At 41.5% G+C, this 18,896-nt stretch overlaps 1 protein-coding gene across 9 annotated transcripts in view; it reads left to right on the top strand.

Moving 5' to 3' along the window:
• The window catches only part of HDAC8 (histone deacetylase 8), a 243,685-nt gene that overhangs the window by 6,049 nt on the left and 218,740 nt on the right, over positions 1–18,896 (top strand). For all 9 annotated transcript variants that reach the window (XR_014258681.1, XR_014258682.1, XM_082446014.1 and 6 more), the window contains exons 2-4: positions 58–110; positions 2,668–2,798; positions 4,992–5,133. Coding sequence is in view for 7 of the 9 variants with exons in the window: in XM_082446014.1 (XP_082302140.1) it covers positions 58–110; positions 2,668–2,798; positions 4,992–5,133 (326 nt within the window). In the remaining 2 variants the exon portion in view is untranslated. The remainder of the gene's footprint in view (positions 1–57; positions 111–2,667; positions 2,799–4,991; positions 5,134–18,896) is intronic.

Raw genomic sequence — 18,896 nt, 5'->3', positions numbered from 1 at the left:
AAATATTTGAGACTATTTTCTGCCTTTTTTTTCTTCCTTTTTTGCTGATGTTTTTAGGCCAGTATGGTACATTCCTTGATTGAAGCATATGCACTGCATAAGCAAATGAGGTAAGTTGTGCTTGAACAGAGCCCTGAACCCAGGTGTTCATAGCCTTAACTTCCTGCTTCACAGTGGGGCTAATTAGGGAGAGAATGGTCCTTTTTTAAAAGTTTTTTGTGATTCACAGTGTTGGTAATCTGCCTGTAACCTAATAAAAGCTCTTGAAGAATTAAGAAAACTCGAAAAAAGTGCATGAAGCAGTTAAGAAATAGGACTTTATTGCTGGGAGGGAAGTATCCTAGGGATAGGTGTTTTGTGGAGGTTTCGGGGTGAGTACATTTGGGTACTAAAACCTATCTGATAGAAAAAAAGATGTTCAGCTAGGAGGTGTTCTGGTTTTGGGGTTGTTTGTTTTTTGTCTTTCCTAAGCCAGATCTGAGAGTATGGGTTCAACTTAAGACTTTTAGATACACCATTACCACCACTAAACTTTAATGATGAGCCTGGAGACAGTCAAGACCAAAGGAAACTCCTGGAACCAAGGCCATAACTCAGCACAGAGCTAAGTGCTTCTTTAAAACAAAACAAAAAAATGAACTTGCTGTTTGCCATTATAAGAGTAAATATTATAACCCTGACACTTGTAGGATTATTTGTGACATTTTCTGGCCAATTGGGTGAGCATCTGTCTATGATGGCTAGTGTGATATGCTTCATTTATCTCCCAGAAGGTAGTGTAAATTTTATCCTTATTATTAACGAAATCATTTATTGAATATCTTCTTTATGAATGTTTTTCAACTGTTTTTTAACCCATATGTTTGGTAAACAGAAAAACTACATGCTTTCCATTAAAGTTATTTAACAGTTCAAAAAATTACTTTGACAAACAAGAAATCAAAGCAAAGCAAAACTGTCTAATTTCCTTGCTGTTAAGTAGGGAGGCTTTCAGTAAGGATTTGTTAAGGAAGAGGAAGGGTATTAAAAGAGGGAGCAATTAGGGCTGGGAAACATGGTACAAGAAACTGTAAAATTTTTATTGTAATGGGCAGAGTTATCACTTCTGAGGGTGTAGACATGTTTTCTTGAAGAAGAAGCAAGACTCCTTGGATCTTGGCTATATATATTTACTTTTTGAGGCTGAGCTTGTTTGGTGATGGTAGTAGCCTGTATAACCATATTAATTGAGGAGAAACTCATGGGCATGTTCCCCTTCAGCAAGCAAAAAAAACACTAATGCCTCCCTGTGGCCTGGGTCCTGCTTTTTAAACTTGAATGTGCAAATGAATCACCTTGTTAAAACACAAATTCTTTTTTTTTTAATTGTATAGTTGATTTACAATCTTGCTTAGTTTCTGGTGTACAGCAAAGTGATTTAGATATATATATATTCTTTTTCATATTCTTTTCCATTATGGTTTATCACAGGATATTGAATATAGTTCCCTGTGCTATACAAAGGACCTTGTTGTCTCTCCATTTTCTATATAATAGTTTGCATCTGCTAAGCCCAAACTCCCAATCCAAAATATATGGAATGTTTCACAAATTTGAGTGTCATCCTTGCATAGGGGCCTTGCTAATCTCTGTATCATTCCAATTTTAGTATATGTGCTGCTGAAGTGAGCACTGAAGTACAAATTCTGATTCAGTAGGTCTGAGGGGAGGCTGAAATTCTGCCTTTCTAACAAGCTCCCAGGTGATGCTGGTCCATAGACCACCCTTTGAGTGGTGAGGGCTCGAGAGCAGTAGTGGCAGTGGCAGAGTCAGGAAGAGGATATGGGGACTAGGCAGCTAGAAGTTAGAGGTGGTTAAGTCCTGTTGTTAGCTTAGCACCCTGTATTCTCTCCGTCACTCCTGTTTTCACTTCTTGTGAACAGTGGGTTGAGAGCTTCTGAGCAAAGCCCAGTTCCAGCCTATTTGTTCTTCTCTCCTTCCTCTCAGAGGCAGATGTGAGGGACCAATTATAGAAACTTTCACATTTTTTGGTTGCCTATTGTTTTATCCTTTAATAATAATAATGACAGTTATCCACAAAGCATTTTTATGTATGTTATCATTTAATCTTCACCTAAGTCCCATAAGATATCCCCACTTTACAGATGAGGAAACTGAACTACAGAACAGTCAGCTTATCTGAGGTTATAGAGCTGGTAATTAGGACGGGAAGCCAGTTCTCTGACTCCAAATTCAAAATTCACGACAATACAGCTGCCTATTAAAGTAAAAATATAGTTGAAAGGATTGTATTTGCCCAGTTAGGAAAACTGATTCAAATGAAAATATCTCTTCCTACTGGTTTGTCATGAAAGTTGTAACTCACAGAGCAAAATTTGTCTAATACCTGATTATTTAACTTAAATATAATAACTCTTTTTTTTTAACCTGCCTATAAACTCAAGGGAGATATCTATCCTCTCACCCCTTTTTAATGGAGTCACCACGTAGATGTGAGGAAATGAAGACTGTATTGCAGTGGAGGAACAGAACGTGTTTATTGCCTCAGCCTCCTGGAACCAGAAGCTGGAAGTTGTATTTTTGCTCCAACTACTGGCTCCTGCTTCCAGGTTCTGGCATACTCTGGATCTGACTCACTCACCTTTCTTTGTTCCCTGTTATTATTAGGATAGTTAAGCCCAAAGTGGCCTCCATGGAGGAGATGGCCACTTTCCACACCGATGCCTATCTGCAGCATCTCCAGGAGGTCAGCCAAGAAGGAGATGATGATCATCCAGACTCCATAGAATATGGACTAGGTAAAGTCATTACTAGGCAATGACGGGAGATAGATGACCTCCATCTATAGATCATAACTACTTAATCTTTTGTAACTTGCATGATGGTCTTTAATACTTTTAAATTAACAACTAATGTGTTAACCACAATATTAATTTCTTTGTTTAACCACACTCCCATATGAGTTGAGCAAAATTAATGCTGGATCAAATGGAGGAAAACCTTTCAGTTGCTTGGCGCCCTAATAGCAGTGCCCAGATTGGGTCTGGCTGTATGTACACTGATTTAACTGTCCTGTGACCTTATATTTTAACTTCAGTGTATATTTATGTTCTTGCTAAGTTTGATACCTTATCTCTCATTAAACAGCTGCATTTTTAAAAACCATAAGTGGCCAATAGGATAGTCTAGAGAAACAGCATGATTTAGTAGAAGAACATTGGACTGGAGGTGTGTGTAGGGCGGGGGTGCGGGCTTAAGACACCAGGGGGTCCCAGACCTGGCTCTGTGTCATCACAGATATGACATATCACCTCTCAGTCCTCAGTTTCTCCATCTATAGGATGTGACTAATCTTCAAGGTTTAGTCTTTCTAGCTTTAATACTAAAGAATTCCTTCCCCGACATTAAAGGCGTTTAGCTCTCATTTGGAGCTGACGTTAGCACAATAGCTTTCTGGTAGGGTATGTTGTTGTCATACCTCAACCTACTCCTCCTAATAGGGTACTGGACCCAATTCCAATGTGTGGAGGGGGGAATTTCCCCCCACACCACCAAACAATGCTCAGGACACCAGCTTGGTGTCCTACAATTCAACTCAGTTCTGACACTCTCTACCCAGAGAGAGCATCAGATTCCACAGGTGAAGTGCTCAGTCCCACAAGACTTCTCTCCACGTCAGACATCAATTGCAAACCCAAGCTGTTACCTGTGCTCTGGCTGACAGGCTGCAAATTGGAGGTTCTAGCAACCTCACCAACTCAGAATGCCAAGCACAAGTCCATGTTGTTACCTGTACTTCTGTCCAACTCTCTATAAATCAGAAATTCCCATGACCCCCTCCTTGGATTTAATTAATTTGCTAGAGCGGCTCACAGAACCCAGGAAACCCATATGTTCACTAGATTACCAGTTAATCATTAAAGGATATAACTCAGGAACAGCCAGATGGAAGAGGTGCATAAAGGCAAGGTATGGGGAAAGGGCGTGGAGTTTCCATGCCCTCTCCAGGTGTGCCACTCTCCCCAAATCTCTACGTGTTCACCAACCCAGAAGCTCTCCAAACCCTCTCCTTTGGGGTTTTTATGGAGGCTTCATTACATAGGCATGAATGATTAAGTCATTGGCCAATTGGTGATTAAACTTGTTGACCTAAACAAGTAGGCTGCCAGATATTTCTCCATCAAAGATGGGTTTGTTTGGGATCAGCAGAGAATTGCAATTTAGGGTCTGCAACCATGGCAAGCCATGGCAAGGGAAGGAGAACACTTTTACAGAGAGGGAAAGGAACTTGGGAGAGCTATGGTTTTAAAAAAAAAAAAAAAAAAAAAGAGTCCATGGCTTTTCATTGATTGAGTCCTTGCCAGGAAAGAAGAGAAGTCTTTCTTCTTGTTAAACTTGGTTATCTTTCCGAGTGTGAGAGCTCCCCCTTCTGGTCTCCTGACTATTTAATTGAAGTTTCTGTTTATTCATTTTTTACAAACTCAATCACCAGTTCCTCTCGCCTCACACAGGAGGTCAGGGGGGTGGAACTGATAGTTCCGACCCTCATAATCCTACTGGCAACCAACCCCCATCCTTAGATGTGGTCCACAAGTTACCTCATTAATATGACCAAGACACATCTATAACTCATCATTTAGGAATTCCAAGAATTTTAGGAACTCTGTGCCACAAACTGGGAAGAAATACAGTTGATCCTTAAACAGCGCATGGGTTAGGGGCACCCACCCTCCGTGCAGTCGAAAACCTGAGTATAACTTATAGTTAGCCCTCCACATCTGCAGTTGCGCATCCGCGGATTCAACCTACCACTAATGGTGTAATACTGTAGTATTTACTGCTGAAAAAAAAATCCACCTGTAAATAGGCCTGCGCTGTTCAAACCCATGTTGTTCAAGGGTTAACTGTATATTCCTTATTATAAATCATAATATCACACCCCTCTTTTTCCAGCTTATCTTTTAACAAGCTCTTCTGATGTTTGCCTGAAGGTTATGACTGCCCAGCCACTGAAGGAATATTTGACTATGCAGCAGCTGTAGGAGGGGCTACAATCACAGCTGCCCAGTGCCTGATTGATGGAATGTGCAAAGTAGCGATCAACTGGTCCGGAGGGTGGCATCATGCAAAGAAGTAAGAAAATGACCTTTCTGCTTTCTATCTCTTTCCTTGAGTCAGTTTCTTATTTATGTAAACTCTTATGTTTATTGTATTGGCAGTTATTGAGAGATGTGGTGTGTGTGTGTGTGTGTGTATGACACTTTACTACGCCTTCTGAAGAGATACAAGTAAAATAAAAGATGACATAATATAGTGGAAAGTGTACTATTGAAAGTCAGGGCACCTGGGCTTTATGCCTAGTTTTTCTACAAACTTGGCTGACTGACTTGGACAGATTAACCTCTCTCGGTCTCAGTCTCTTCATCAGGAAAATGGGCAGAGCAAAGGATATTAATCTAGATAGCTAGACAATCTCTAAATTCCTTTTAAGCTTTCTGGAAATTCCCCTGTCTTCAAGGAACTTATACTCTAGAAACATTATTAAAACTAGAATAATTAGGGAGCAACATCAATTTTGGTACCAAATGAATATATGTATGAGCTGAAGAGATTTAGCAATAGGGAGCAATTAATCATGGAAGTCTTGGAAGAGGTGAATTTTAGAGCTAGTTCTTGAAAGGAGTGGCAAACAGATTTTTGAATAGATGGAGAATTGATGAGAACAGATTTAAAACAAAAGGCTGAAGAATCAAAAAGGAGGCTTAGGGCTTCCCTGGTGGCGCAGTGGTTAAAAGTCCACCTGCCAATGCAGGGGACACGGGTTCAAGCCCTGGTCCGGGAAGATCCCACATGCCGCGGAGCAACTAAGCCCACGCGCCACAACTACTGAGCCCATGTGCCACAACTACTGAAGCCTGCGTGCCTAGAGCCCATGCTCCGCAACAAGAGAAACCACTGCAATGAGAAGCCCGCGCAACGCAACGAAGAGTAGCCCCCACTCGCCGCAACTAGAGAAAGCCCGTGCGCAGCAACGAAGACCCAATGCAGCCAAAAATAAATAAATAAAATAAATAAATTTTTTAAAAAGGAGGCTTATGCTGCCATCTCTAAGCAGCAAAGTGGCAACTGAGAGTTAGGTGTTACCCTAAGGAGAAAGGGCTTGTGAAACAGCTGTTGGGTGCTACTTAGAGTTACAGGAAAAGTCCTTTTGGAGTTTGATGTTAACATTTCAAACAGCTATACTCTGTCTGACAGGGACTGCTGAGCCTTATTCATCATTTAGTATCTTGCTTAAGATGGCTGTAGTACATGTTGGAGGAGAAGGATTTTATTTATTTATTTATTTATTTTTATTGAAGTATAGTTAATTTGCAAAGTTGTGTTAGTTTCAGCTGTACAGCAAAGTGATTCAGTTATACTTTTCAGATTCTTTTCCATTATAGGTTTTTACAAGATGCTGAGTATAGTTCCCTGTGCTATATAGTAGGTCCTTGTTGTTTACCTATTCTATATATAGTAGTGTGTATCTGTTAACCCCGAACTCCTAATTTATCCCCCCCTCCAGAGGAGAAGGAGTTTAAAAACTGAATTTATCAATGTGCTATTTGAGTGTAATAAAGCAGCAGTGGTAGGAACTGCCAATGCATCATTCACACACCAGTTGTTCATACTATCTGCCATGACCTTGATACTCTAGTGCTCTTGAGTCTAGAGAAAACAGCACTTTATTTTTCAGAATAAAATCTTGAGCACAATTTCAGCATATGCAGATTAAGGTAATAATATGGAATTCTTTTCATCAGATGGATAGATTTCATGACCAAGGAAATCCTTGAGTAAGTTTACTACTAGAATCTACAACTGAGGTGATGGAGCATAGAGAAGCTGTGTTTAGTAATGAGTTTTACATGGCCTTAAAAGCAAAGAGAAACAACCTGCCTTTTGTTAGTTTTTGCTCTATTAAAAAAATTCAAAATCAAGACAGTGATCTCTAGGAGGAAAAAATGACCCTGTCTGCTTCAAGCTATAGATAAAAGGGACAAAACCAAGCTTCTCTGAACCAAGGACTTCTATGCCTTCTCATGCTTAGCAAGTTGAAAAGAAAAGTAGTGTGGTTTCATGGGAAATGCCCAGTCCTACAAGTCAGCTCTAGTTTCTGCATGTGACACTGGAGCAGCTTATGTATTTAAATTCACCACTTAAGGCCTCCTAGGGCCTGGGTCAGTTTGCAGTGGAATACCCAGGTACCTGCCACTTCTTATTACTGTTTTGCTGCCAAAGGAAACACACTCTATCTCCAGCCAATTATGGCTGCCTCTGGGCTGTATGCAGGTGTGGGCATACCCACATGCCATTATCTTAACTGTTTCAGACAGCTTGCAGCTGATCCTACCTGGAAACAGACATGCCTGTGGTAAATATAAATTACCAAGAGTCTCTAGGGATTGCCCCAATTCAGGTCCAAATTCCAAGGGGTTCTTGGCGCATCTAGAACCTCTCTGCAGATGGACTACAGGCATTTAGCCCACAAACTTACATCTAGCGGGCACTTATCTTTTATAACCACAATATCTGTTTAAACCCCTGCATCCCCAAATACATGTACAGGTTCATACATGCCATTTATTCATTCAACATGCATTGATTAAGCACCTACATAGTGTCAAGCATATTTTTATCATCACTAATAAGCAGAGATACAGAAATTGAAGTATGGTACATGTTTCCCCTACCAATTTTGAAAAAAAATCTTTTATTTTAAAATATCCAGGTGCTGCCAGGATTACAGTGAAATTGGCACACTCTTTTTGAAAACTTTGGAAATAAATGTTAAGAGTGGGGAAAATGTTTGTACCTGTTGACCCAGTACTATTATTCTCAGCAATATTCTAAGGAAATAAACCAATTCTACCCTCAAGAAGTTTATCTGTTAGAGGTAAGACAGCAAATAATTGCATCTGAAAGCCAAAGAAGAGTGATTTTCAAAGAAAATTCTGCAAAAGAAGAGTAATGAGAGACTAATGCTATTCGATATTAAACGTACAAAACTATGATAATGAAAACACTGGTACCACTGGTACAAGATTAGCCAAATGATGTTATAGTACACTCCCCAAAGAGACTGTTGCATATAAGAATTCAATCAGTTATAAAGGATGTGTTGCAAGTGATTGGAAAGGATTGTTCAGTAAATGATGTTGTGACAGCTTGTAGCATTTATACCCTCATCTCCTGTAATAAACTAAAATAAGTGGCAGCTGGATTGAAGAGTTAAATATAAAAAAGCAAATTAGGAAAAAAAAAACCTAGAATGAATGAATATTCATCAGGCTTCTAAAGGGGAATAGTTTTCTAAGCTTAGGAAAGAATAGAAGAAAAACAAACAAAGGGAAAGATCAACATATTTGTATAAAATTTTAAAACCAAAATAACTTTTATGGCCATTTCAAAAATAAAATCTAAACACAGACTAGAAAGGCATATTTGACATAAATATGACAAAATGTGACAGGTTTGCATTTTCTCAGACATTCATACAGTATGATGTATAAGAAGAAATATGGGCAAAGAACATGAATAGATAATTTACAAAGGAGTTTTAAGCACAACTGGAAAACATGGGACAATGTTCATCACTACTAATCAAAGAAATGCAAATAAGTAGGTAGCCTCTTTTTAAGCTTATCTTTAATAGAACTGAAAAAGAATGGTACTCAGTTTGCTAGTAATAGTGTGGTTTGGGTCAACCCCTTAAGAAAACAGTTTGGTAACCAGCATGTATTAATGCCCTTTTATCTAGTAATCTACTTCTGAGAATGTTTCCTAAGAAAATAATTCAAAATATGGAAAAGAAACTATTTACCTGAAGATATTTACCAGTGTTATTTATTTTAAAAAATTAGACATAACATGAATATCTAGCAATAAGGAAAGGGTGAATCCATTCCATGGAATATTATGCTATTATTTTAAATGATGATTATGAAGACTATGGGGCATTTCAGAAAAATACTTCTGGGTTAATAAAAAAGCAGGTTTTAAAATTGTTTGCACACTGCAGTTACAACTTTGTAAAATACATGCATTTTTTTTTTTAAATTAGTGGGAATGATAATAGTGGTTATGTTAGGGTGACAGAATTAAAATGATGTTTTTAAATGTGTTTCTCTAGTTTTCAAATTTTCTGTAATGAGATTTTTTCTAACTTTTGCAGCTAAAATTTTACCAAAATAAAAAGAGGCAAAAAAATAGTTACAGCAAATATTAACAAAGGGTTAAAATCATTAAGTATTCTAACTGATTTTTTAAAACACTAATATTCAGATAAATGAGTAAAAGACATGAACAGACAATTTACAAAAGAGGAAACAAATAGTAAACAAACATGAAAAAATATCTAGTATCACTAATAATTAAGAGGAAGAAAAATTGAAACATTATATATACATGTATATATTTTACTTCTACCAAATTTGAACCAAAGGAAGAAAGATCTTAACTCATACATCTATTACTCTTGGTAATCTAAGGAAATAAGCCAATCCAAAATATGGAAAAGCTGTGTATATGAAGATGGTAATTTCTCTTTCACGTATAATAGCCAAGAAAAAAGGAGGGAAGGAGACCTAAATATTCAACAACAGTGGGATGGTTACGTAGTATACTGCAACATATCCACTTGATGGGCTATTATATAACTATTAAAAATGGTGGTTAGGGCAACTGCATAACAAGAAAAAATGCATATCGTATATCGTTGGCTTTGCTTTTAAAGGGCAGGTAGCTACAACATCATATATTCACTCTGATTAGAGATATGTAAAAAATATCTGCATATGAAAAGAATTTCTAGAAGGAAATACAACAAAATGATACCAGTGACTTTGTGACCATGATGATAGTATGATATATACATATATATATATATATATATATATATATATATATATATATATATGTATACACATACACACACACTATATATATACTATATGTATATGTGGGTATATACACACATAGATATATACATGCACCTTTTCTCTGTTTCATATATTTTCCTATATTTTCTCTAATATGATTATATTACTTTTATTAATAAAACTTTTTATAATAAAAACTGCTTGGAACAAAGTGGGAAGCTGTTACAATAGAGGCATAATATGGTCGGTGTATGCTAGAGTTAGGCACAAGGTAGTGGGGTGTCCAGAAGGAGTGGACTGCACCACTTACTAGTTGTGTATGTGACCTTGGGGTTATTCCAGGAACAGCATGTGCAGAGGCACAGAGGCGTGAAAGCTGAGGGCACTTCCAAGTCTATAATTAAAGCTGAAACCAAGGGCTCCTATAGGCAAGTTGCTGGAGGTGAGGTGGGAGAGGTATGAAGGGTCCTGTTTGTCAAGCTGAACAGCTTGGACTTGATCCTTCAGGTCAGTGGTTCTTGACCTATTTTGGTCATGGACCCCTCTGAAAATCTGATGAAAGCTGTATAACACTGTCCCTAGAAAAATGTACATACACAAATTTTTCCTTATAGTTTCAGAAAGTCTAAGGATCTCCTACAGCCCATGTGTGGATCCCTGGTTAAGAACCTTGGTTTTAAAGAGTAAAGAATCACTGAAGGAATCTTTAGCCAGGAAGAGGTAACATGATCAGATTTGCATTTTAGGAATATGATTCTGGCAATAGTTGGCAGATAAATCGGTGAGTGTTGGGGGCCAGAATGTTGACAGAGAAATCTGTTAGGACCTTTACTGTGATAATAATCTATCCTAAAGGAGGTGAAAGCTGTGGTGATGAGCATAGACGAGGGAATAAATTCAAGAGCCATTTAATAGCTAGAATAGGTAGGAATGGTAACCAGTTTGATATAAATGATAAGGAAGGAGTGATCTAGATTTCTTGTGTAGATGACTGAGTAATTGTGTTACCTTTAACCAAGAAGAGTAGGGGATGGGGACTGCTCTGCCTATGGAGCATCTAATTAAAGATGTCTATTAAAGAGTCTGCAATGGGGTCCAGCCTATGACTTCTCAACTTTAATCTGCATACAAAATACCCAGGGATCTTATTAAAATGGAGATTCTGGTTCAGGTCTTGGGGGAACCTGAGAATCTGCATTCCTAACAAACTCCCAGGCAATACTAAAGGCTGCCAATTTGTGGCCCATACTTAGACTAGCAAGAGGCTGGAGCTCAGGAGAATCATCTTCACTGAAGATACAGATTTGGGAGCCAGTAGCATGATAGGTGGTAATTAAAATTAAGGAAATAAACAAAATAACCTGGGAAGCATGTGTAAAATAATACAGGGGAAAAACCTCAAATAATGAGCCTTGTGGAATGCCAGTGTTTACAAGGCAGGCAAGAGAAGAAAGACCTACAAAGTTGAGTCTTGAGAAGGAGTGGTCAGAGAGATAGGAGGAGAATCAGAAAAGACTTATCAGAGAAACGAAAGGTGAACCTCAAGAAGACCGGTTTGGATAGCAGTGTCTTCTGCTGCTGCAGAGCATGTATTCTCAATGGGGGTGATACTGCCCCCAAGGGAGCAAAAATTGATTCTTGCCGGGTCAGGTGGTAGGGGGGCGGGGGCAGGGGCGGCAAGAAACTTAGATGTTACATAGTTTATGGTTTTCCAAAGGGTCACAGTACATAACAGATGTACAGTACATCTGTGATATAAAATTTCGTGGAGAGGTCAATTAGAAAAAGGTGTCTAAAAAGGTTCCTTGGGTGAGGGAATGATAATCAAAAAATGGTTGAGAAACAGCTGTAGAGAAGGAAAGTAAGATTTCTCAGTAAGGAGGTTGTGGTGAAGAAGACTTCAAAGGATGGAGAGGAGTGTGCTGGGGAGACAAGGAGGTGAAGGGCCTTGCAGAAGCAGCACTGTGAAATAGCTTGGCGGATTGGGGGAACTACACACATTGCTGGAGGGTTAAGGTTCAAAGTAGATAATGGCAGCAGATGAGGTAGAAAAGTAGGAAATGGCTCATGAAGGGCTTCATGTATATCGGAATCACTCAGTTGAAAAATGCAGATTTCTAGATCTCTCAGAGATCTTGATCAGGTAGGTTTGGACTGGGGCATCAGAACCTGCACTTTCAAAATCTAGGGATAATTCTGATGCACACACTTTGAGAAAGGTGTCTAAACAGGCTCCTGTGCCTTTTTAGGCACAGAGGGGGCCCAGCTGGCACAGGATCTGTGCCAGCTGGGCCCCCTCTGCCTGCTTCACTGCTAGGAGAGGAGAGATTATTGCCCTAGAATGCCATTGGTTTCTGGGACTTCCACCTGGGGGCAGTGAATGATAGAGCCATATAACTCTGCCTTGTGTCTTGGCAGACTCAACAAGAAGAATATAGAATGAGACCTCCAGCTCAGTAGGAAATGGGGGGGGGCACTGAAATATTATGTTAGGTAGTAACGTGGTTAGATTTGTGTTTTAGGAAACTGACTGACTGCAGTTATAGAGGATGGATTGAAGGAGGTGTAGACTATAGGTCGAGGGACTGAATTGGGTATCGGCACTCTCACTGACAAGTGATGAGGACCTGAACTAAGGCAGAGCAATGAGAGTCAAGCCCAGGCAATCTAATTCTTCAACCTGTGTACTTAACCCCTGAATTATACCACCTCAGTACACGGGAGTAGGTGGTGGTATGCAGCAGAGGTAGTACCCAGGGAAATTGGATTCTGAGATTTGGAGATGGAGGTGGAAGCTGGAACTAGAAGCAGATGTGTTGCTAGTATATGAAATGGTAGCGCAAACCAGGAAAATGGGTGGGATTACTTAGGGAAAAGGCAGAGAGTGAGGAGAAAAAGAAAATAGAGCCTAGAACCCCAGGAAATACCAACTTGTAATGGGCAAGTATAAGAAGAAGCCCCAGTGAGTTCAGCTGAAAAGCAGCAATCAGGACTGGCCAGGTAATCGAAATAGAAAGGGACCATAGAATACCAAGGGAGCAGAAGAGTTTAAAGAAGAAAAGAGCTCTCAACAATCCAGAGCAGTACTGAAGTGTCAGTCATATTTGGCAATTAATATAGTCATTAATGACCTTGGTAAGAGAACTTTCTGGAGAGTGATGGGAATACAAACTGTTGAGGGGTGAGCAGGAACTAAAGAAATGGACAAGAAAGGAACATTAATCTGTCCAAAAGTTCAAATGAGAAAGAAAGGAAAGAGGAGGGCAGTGGCCAAGGGAAACTAAGGGTTGAGGGCTGACTTGTTGGGTTTGTTTTAAGAGCTTTGAGAACATTTGTAGACTGAAAGGGAAATAATGGAAATATGAGAAGGATAAGAAATGGAGCAAAGTCTCGGAGGAGGCAGGAGAGGATGGGAGGAATGGCTTTGGGAGGAGGAGGCCCACCTCTTCTGAAGCCAGAGCAAAAGGAGTCAAGGAGGGTATAGCAGAGAAGTATCTGGGTTGCCTGCTAGTGAGTGCTGGCCCCATGGCCTCTACTTTCTCCATGAAATGACTCTTGCCCACTTCTATCACTTGCTCACAGGCCTCTTTGAATTCTTTGATTCTGCTTTTTGTAGTCAGTCTCTTAAGAAGCCATCTTGTCCCATCTAGATCCCCTTAAATGGGACTCACTCTTTCCATGTAAACATGTACTAGGAGGTATTAAAACCCAGCACAGGACAGTGACTCCTAACCTCCAGAATTTGCCGAGATCGCATCTTCTTTGTCCACTTTGGCTATTCCTCATCCTCACCTCTTCCTGTTTGACTCTGCATTGCAGCTCCCAGTATTTTCCTTTATCTCATTCTGATAGTCCATTTAAGACTTATATCCATCTCTAGCCCAACCTGCCCTTCTTCTTGCCACAATTCTGTTATTTGCCATCTTATCCCATGACATTTCAGCCTTCCACCTGGTGACATGGGATCTGTGCCAGCTGGGCCCCCTCTGCCTGCTTCGCTGCTAGGAGAGGAGAGATTATTGCCCTAGAATGCCATTGGTTTCTGGGACTTCCACCTGAGGGCAGTGAATGATAGAGCCATATAACTCTGCCTTGTGTCTTGGCAAACTCAACAAGAATATAGAACGAGACCTCCAGCTCTTAGTTACCATCTAGCTAGCAGTTAGGATCAAAGCTACTAGAGCTCTGTTCTCAAGAGCTCCAGTTCTTTATGCACAGAGTGAATGACAGTGGATTGCATTCCAGTTCCAGTTCTCCAGAGTGCTCTATGTGCAGTATAACTCATTAACCAAGTAGCCAGAACCCCCTCCTCTACTGACACCATCCCACCTCCAGCCTTTCCAAACCAATAGATCACTGCATGAAAATGGAAACCTGGATTCAGGGTCAGCCACATCGCCTCAGCACCAAGGCAGACTCCTCCTTCAGCCATGGAGCGCATGTCCTTGTCACTTCCTCTTTACACCCATTCCATCCTGGCACCTGCAGAACAGACCCATCACAAGATAAAATAAACAAACCTTTCCCATAATAGCTCAGATCAGACGAGATCTAGGGAAGATAGTCTAATACAGTGGTTCAGTGTTGCACAGGGAATTCTAGCTGCAAAACCTCTCTGTGCCTCAGTATCCTCAGTTGTAAATTAGGGATAATAATAGTACCCACCTTATAGGGTGCTGGGGCTTAAATCTGATCATTGCATTAAAGAGCCTAGCAAAGAGCCTGGCACATAGTAAGTGTTTGATGAAAGTCACTTATATCCAGATTGGGTTACACTCAGGGGGTCTTAGGTAGCCTCTCAGGCAAGTCTCTGGTCCAGTGGGGTCCCACTGCCTGTCCAGCTACAGTCAGCCCTGGTACTGTTTGTCACCCACTGCACTTCCATGTCCCCTTTGCCTGTAAGCTCCTGGCTGAGAGTAGACTATTCATGATTGGTTTCAAGACTCAGGCCCTCTGCTTTGTCAGAGTTTCACTGCCAGCCTTCCCTATACCCCTACTCCTCCCAAACATCACATGAATTCACTGTTCGACCTCCACTACTAGGTCCAGCCCATACTCATAAGGCAAATGAGGATACTCCTTACCAAGAGACAGAGGGACCGCCCCTAATTGGCAAGGGTGAGTGTGCTGTAGTGCCAATATCCAGGACTTTTCTTCTTCCTAAGGAGCAGGTGCTCTCTGAGTCTAAAATCAAGGCCTTCTATAAAATAAAAACTCTGGACAGCAGCTGGCAGCAGGATTCATCAGATTCTCCATCTCTTCCACATTAACCTTGAGACCCTTTCTGAAAATAAAAAGCAGGGAGTTCTTCTTGTCAGGATTATTCTGTCCTCAGTGTAATCACTATTCAAAATCCTTTCTGTTAACCCAGAACCTTCTAACTCAATTCCATCAGGCTCTGGCCTTCACAGAGCTATCTATCGCCTAGGGGCACCTACAACCTCATCTGGATCAAGAAAGGTAATGAGTGGAAGATTCCTGTGCAGTGTCCCCACCTGCTTCCAGCAAATGAGATCACACACCACCTCCTAGAATATTTACCTGGGCAATATTTTGATAAATTCACTTAATGAGATGTCACAGAATGTCTGAGCTGCGTGGTAGTTGAATGATTACATTAGCACTATCCCCAGGCCAAGCCCCATAGTGTGAAAGTGATATTTCTGGGCAGAGTTTACGTAGTGCTGGATAAGATATACATTTTTCTAAAATGAAGTCCCTAAAATGATTGAAGACGTCAGCAACCCCTTGATACTGCCCACAATTCATCTACTACCTCTGCATCTTCACTTCCCCAGTATCCTTTCTCTTAAGGAGAAAGGAATTTGGTCCCCAGACACAAAAATGATCTTCCGGTAGCTGAAGGCCTTCTACCCCAGCCCTGGTGTATACCACTGACTAATGCCTTCAACATCCAGGTACGGGGGTGTGGGTGAGGAGGGAGTGATGGGTGGGGAGTATTGTCCTGTCACAGGAGGACCTGGGTACTTTTGATCTCTGGACCTAAGCTGGCCCTAAACAAGGCCAATTACCCGAAGTGGGAATGAGAGCTCTTAGTGATCAAGGCCACCTTCAATACAGGGAGACACTTCCTTTGAAAGGGACAAGAAGTTTGTGATCATGAGCTCAAATCATTATAGCCCAGAGGAGCCGGGGCAGACTTGTAAATGCAGCCCATACCAGGCCAAGTAGACCCTTCCCAAAACACTCATCCTGTTGCAGATTTCAGAATATCAAGGGGCAGTGGAAATGGGTTCCAGCCTGAGGATGTCACAACCATTTACCCCAGCCACGGCATGGGGAGCAGGCAGGTGCAAGTGTAGAACATAAAGATCCAGGTCCATCCTGGGGCAGCCCAGAGGTTTATGTTGTTCCAAGGTGCCCCATTCTATTAGGATCGGGGGTTGCCTGTGCCCAAGGGCACCCCTCCAGTGGGCCAACATAGCCTATTCAGACGTGCATATAATCTCATGGAGTGTGTTTCGTACTGTGGCCTGCAGCCCACCTGCATCTTAATTCTAAAATGAAGATTCCTGAATCAGACCCGCTAGGGGTAAAGCCCAAGAATATTCTTTTTTTTTTTAACCAGTGCCTCCCTAAGGTGATTCTGATGCACAACACAGTTTGAGAATTCCTGGACTAAGGGTTCTTCTAGTTGCCCCATATCTGACCTAACTTCTGGTATACCTCTATGATCCTACAGTTGAGACAAAGACACACCAAGGTAACCTTCAGGTCCTTGGGATATCATCCCAATGATCTTCAGTGCAGATTTTTCCTCCTCCCATATCTGTAACACCTTCTTACTGGTGGATCCCTCTTTCCCAGCCATTGCTGCCCATGCATCTAAAAGGCCTTCCACTTTCACAAGTTCCGTAGCCATCTGCTCTCCGACCACAGCCTCCAGTTCATGTACTAGTTTTGGAGAATGCCATTCAAAGTCCTCCTCCCCCACATTTACCTCTCCACCATACCACTACCAGCAGACAACCTTCCAGGCCATATGGACTGACCAGGTCCTGGTGGAGCAGCAGTACTGCTTCACCTCCGATACATAATACGATTGGTTCTCCACCCCCAGCCTCCTCAGAATTCATTTCTAATCCACTATACCCCTCCATCCGGACCTCTTCCCTTCATGGCATTAATTATTTCCAGCCCACTCTTGCCCTGGCTATTTGCTAGAACCACTGACATCCCTGAGTCTGGTCAACATCTTGACTACCCAAGTATGGACTACCCAAGGGCACATTCTGTTAGCTTTCACCATACAACATGGCAGAGGGGTTAAGAGCAGGGACTCAAGTCACACTGCCTGGGTTTGAATCCCAGCACTGCTGCTTCCTATGTGATCTTGAACAACCTGCTTAAACTCTGTTCCTTGATTTCCTCACCTATAAAATGGAGATAATAATAGTACCTACCTCACAAAGCAGTTGTATTACACGAACTAATGTGTGTAAAGTACATAGACTAATACTTGGCCCATACTAAGCACCAGAAAGTGTTTGCCATATATGAATTACACTAACTGGATCATTCAGGTGTGATTTCCTTTTGGCACAGCCCCATCTGCCATGGCAGAAATTGAAGGACTCTTACCTGGAAACCTTTGAAGTGAAATTCAGTCATCTGCCCACACACCTCCTACATCAGCAGCCCCTAGAACTTCATGCCCTTCTCACTCCATGATCACTCATCCAGTCTTGCTACTCCCCGATGCACTTGTCTACCTTGTACCCTGCAATTAGCCCCAGCAATCTAAGGCTGAGAGACCAGTTTCATCATGAAAGAGGTGTTAGCTTTCCAGTGGCATCATGGTTGGCCCACTGTCTGATTCACTGGAAGGTTGTTGATCAGGAAGTATTTGGGGGGGGGCACCCAAGGCAACCTTGATCTCATAATCTTATTATAGGTATGCTTTCCCAGCTCAACCTCAGCATTCTCTCTCTTTTTTTTTTTAAATTTATTTACTTTTGGCTGCGTTGGGTCTTTGTTGCTGCACGCGGGCTAACTCTAGTTGCGGCGAGGGGGGCTACTCTTCGTTGCGGTGCACGGACTTCTCATTGCAGTGGCTTGTCTTGTTGTGGAGCATGGGCTCTAGGCGCGCGGGCTTCAGTAGTTGTGACGCACGGGCTTAGTTGCTCTGCGGCATGTGGGATCTTCCTGGACCAGGGCTCAAACCCGTGTCCCCTGCATTGGCAGGCGGATTCTCAACCACTGCACCACCAGGGAAGCCCTAGCATTCTCTCTTAAATGTAATTCTGGCATTCGCTTTCAGGTCCAGATACCAGGGAAGGGAGTAAATGACCCTCTTACTTATGCCCTGCCCCTTGCCTCCACCTCCTGACCCCAGATCCACTGGACCCGTCTACCCAGTCTCACTAGTAAAGGAGAAGATCAAATTGCTATGCTCAGAAACCAGGGAAGAGATCTTGAAAGTATGAACAAAGGTGGTGACAGTGGATGTGAAAAGGAAGAAGAGCACTTGAGAGTGATTTTAGAAGCATAACTGACAGAACTTGGTGATCAGTTAGCTCTTGGGGGTAAGGTGAAGGGAGACATCAAAAATACCCCGTTTCTTGCCAAAGTAGGAGGCAGTATTGTTAGTAAAATTGAAGTGGCACACCGAAAGACATACAGAGATGTCAAGGGATTTGTGACATAGAGAAATCTGAGTGGGTAAATGGATAGCTAGGTAGGAGATGGTAGAGAGTAGATTGATTGGTGGGTGTCTGGTTGACATCCCAAACTTAATATATGTTCAAAAGCTAACTCCTAATCCCCCCTCATATGGCAGCCCTACTCTTCCAGTTGTTGAAACCAAACATGTTGGAATCATCCTTGACTCCTTTCTTTCACACCCCATGTTCAGTCTGTAAAAAATCCCAACTCCATCTTTAAAATATATCCAGAATCTGAGCACTTCTCACTGCCTGCAGCACTACAACCCTAGTCCAAGCTGCCATCATCTCT

This window comes from Balaenoptera physalus (genome assembly GCF_965194825.1).
Source record: "Balaenoptera physalus genome assembly, chromosome: X".
NCBI classification, from domain to species: domain Eukaryota; kingdom Metazoa; phylum Chordata; class Mammalia; order Artiodactyla; family Balaenopteridae; genus Balaenoptera; species Balaenoptera physalus.
Note: the sequence above shows the minus strand (reverse complement) of the source record. Positions and strands in the feature narration are given on the sequence as shown.